Source organism: Mustela lutreola, chromosome 15 (genome assembly GCF_030435805.1).
Source record: "Mustela lutreola isolate mMusLut2 chromosome 15, mMusLut2.pri, whole genome shotgun sequence".
In the NCBI taxonomy this organism is placed as follows: Eukaryota; Metazoa; Chordata; class Mammalia; order Carnivora; family Mustelidae; genus Mustela; species Mustela lutreola.
This window is the reverse complement of record NC_081304.1, coordinates 38,423,238-38,426,047: the sequence shown is the minus strand read 5'-3', so window position 1 is coordinate 38,426,047 and position 2,810 is coordinate 38,423,238. Positions and strand designations below refer to the sequence as shown.

At 47.6% G+C, this 2,810-nt stretch overlaps 1 protein-coding gene across 1 annotated transcript; it reads left to right on the top strand.

The window, feature by feature from the left end:
- Nucleotides 1-452: 452 nt before the first annotated feature.
- LOC131815965 (C-C motif chemokine 8-like) lies at nucleotides 453-2,474 on the top strand. The gene is made up of 3 exons (XM_059148179.1): nucleotides 453-605; nucleotides 1,392-1,509; nucleotides 1,902-2,474. The coding sequence occupies exons 1-3, from the start codon at nucleotides 530-532 to the stop codon at nucleotides 2,005-2,007; spliced, it is 300 nt and encodes a 99-aa protein (XP_059004162.1). The 5' UTR covers nucleotides 453-529; the 3' UTR covers nucleotides 2,008-2,474.
- The last annotated feature ends 336 nt before the right edge of the window (nucleotides 2,475-2,810 follow it).

The following is a 2,810-nucleotide window of genomic DNA, read 5'->3' as shown; positions in this document are numbered from 1 at the left end:
CAGGGTTCTATCAGGCTGTGTGGCATTCTAAATGAGCCTGACTAGTTTAGGATGCCTGAGCCCTGAGTCTGATACAAAGTTCAGACAAAGACTTAAGGCCCCATCCTAGGCCTCCTGTGCCCCAGAGAGGGCCAGGCCTTTGATTGTCTTCACTCCACTCTGACCTCAGCTGTCATTCTTCCTTTCCAAAGGATCATTTTCCATTTCACAGAACTCATAGCCCTTCTCCGTCCCATGAGGTCACTTCCTATGTTTTGCTAGGCACAACACACTCCCTTTCTCCTCTGCTCCATAGAGTCTAAACGAACAACTGAAACTGTTCAGCTTCCTTCTTCCAGCGTTCGGAAATCACCCCCAGGAGCTGGTGCCTAGTCAGCTCATTCTAAGTCCTATGTCAAGGCCCCGCCCATGCTCTCTGCTCTCAATAAAAGGCAGTCAGGGTGGCCCAAGGAACTAGAGGAGCAGACAGGCTGAGACCAATCCAGAAACCTCCAGCGCTCACAACGCAAGCTCCCTGCTCCCCACCGACATGAAGGTCTCCGCCACACTTCTGTGCCTGTTGCTCACGGCCGCCGCCTTCAGCATCCAGGTGCTCGCCCAGCCAGGTAAGGCCCTCTCGTCCTAAGGCTTACCTTATAACTGTCATTACTCTCATCCCAGCATGAGTCATCCCATGCTTGCTGCCTAGCCTACACTACAGAAATGGAGAAAGTGAAACCAATAAGGGGGAGGAGAAGAGCTGTCATGGCACAGTTAGTCAGAGCCAGAACCAGATGCCTGGGTCACTGAGGCCAGTCCCCATGGTCCTTCCTGACACCAGCCTGGAGAAGAAACACTCAACGCAACCACTACCTCAATGACCCTTACATTGTTTGGGGATGTGGGGACCATTTCTGATTGAGGATGTGAAGGACATTTCAGGCAGTAGTGGAGGGAAAGGAAAAAAAGATCTATAGTTCGGGGCTTCAAAATTTGGATTATAGCCCATGTACCAGTGGCTACGTAAGGAAGAAAAGGACCCAGAGGCCTCTCAGCCTGTGACACTGGTTGGCTTTAGAGCCCGTGGGGACAGAACGCTGGGAAACAAGGTCTTAGAACTTATCTATTTGGCGTCAGAGGTTTGGGGTCAGTAGACCCTCCTAATGACACTAGAGGGTTATTGTCGTTTCTTCATCCCCAGTCAACAGTGAAGACCCAGTAGTTCCATAGAGAAAATGGACTCCTCGCTAACCAATTTATCCATGCAATGTGGATTAAGGCACTGGACGTAGGACCATTCGGTCCTGGTTGGAAATTGTGTGTTTGCTTTGTCTTCTCCTACCTTCACCTGTACTTGCAAATGCATGTTTATGATGCCCTATAACTCTCATTCTTCGCAAAATGTTTTTCAGGTTCAGTTTCCATCCCGATTACCTGCTGCTTCAATGTGGTCAAAAGGAAGGTCCCCCTGCAGAAACTGGAGAGCTACACGAGGGTCACCAACAGCCAGTGTCCCCAGGAAGCTGTGATGTAAGTGGACCATGCTCTAGCACCCTCTGCCGAAAGTTCTGAGTTCTGTACAAGAGAAAGAGATCAGGATTCATGCCCAAACAAGTCAGATAAATATATCGTCTGATCCAAAGGGATTTTTACCCCAGGGAGAAACTGAGCCCACAGGAGGGATATCCATACTCCCTCCAGGCTCCCCTTCTAGGAGCTTGGTCAGATCATCCAGGTTCCTTCAGCCAGCAGCCCGAGGGTCTCCCCTGGGATAGCATGAGCAATTTTCTTTTGAGCCCTTCCTCCCATCCTTCTGCTCCCACCTGTCCCTATCTAGCCCCCTCACCCAAGAACTCCTCAAGTTTAGGAGCCAACAGGCACCTCAAGGGGCTCCATCTAACTGCCCTCTCTCCCCACAACAGCTTCAAAACCAAAGCTTCCAAGGAGATCTGTGCTGACCCCCAGCTGAAATGGGTCCAGGATAACATGAAGCACCTGGACCAAAAGTCCTCAACCCAGAAGCCTTGAACCTTTGCACCTGGACCGAGAGACGGAGCCTGAAGAAAATCTTATTTATTTTCCCCCAACCCTCCCCAAGGGCAGAGCGATCTTATTTTATTACAATGTACAACAAGAGGCATTTTGTATAATAATTTAAAGCACATTTCTCAAATAATATTTAATGATATTTAAGTTATTAACATTTAGACTTTATCTGCCATAAATCCTGGCGAACATAAAGCACAGAATCTGTGGCATGTTTTCTTTTCTGTGAGCTCAGTCAAGTTCATGGCAGGATGTCGATGTTCTCCCTCCAATGTGTCCACAGTATTGTGAGGTCCTTTTAGGGATCATCAGAGTGAAACATTTCTGTATTCTTGTGAATCATCGCTCCTGTATGTCAAAGGCCTGCTGTGTAGTGTGGTTGAAGTTAATGTTATTTAATGACTATGGAATTTTAAAAAAAAAAAAAAGAAATATAGGACTCTAAGCTACTTGGTCTTATTTTTCATGGGGTCACATTTAGCTGGGCGGCAGAAAATGGCAGCAATGGCTGGCAATTTGGGGTCGAGGGGCCATCCTCTAAGAAGTGTTTCAGATGCAACTGAGAATTCAGGTGCTCCTGCCCTTTGGCTCCAGTCCCCAATGTCACCTGCCCATTTCTTTTCTTGTCACACCTCCCTTTGTCCAGTCTTCCTCTTGTCTCAAATTTTCTTTAATGCCGCAAGTGTTATCCATCTAATTAATCCTCAAATTTAGACTCTTAGCTTAAAACTAGAGGAACCTAGATGTCCACCACCTAGGAACTCTTTTAAGATTTTCCCTGAAGC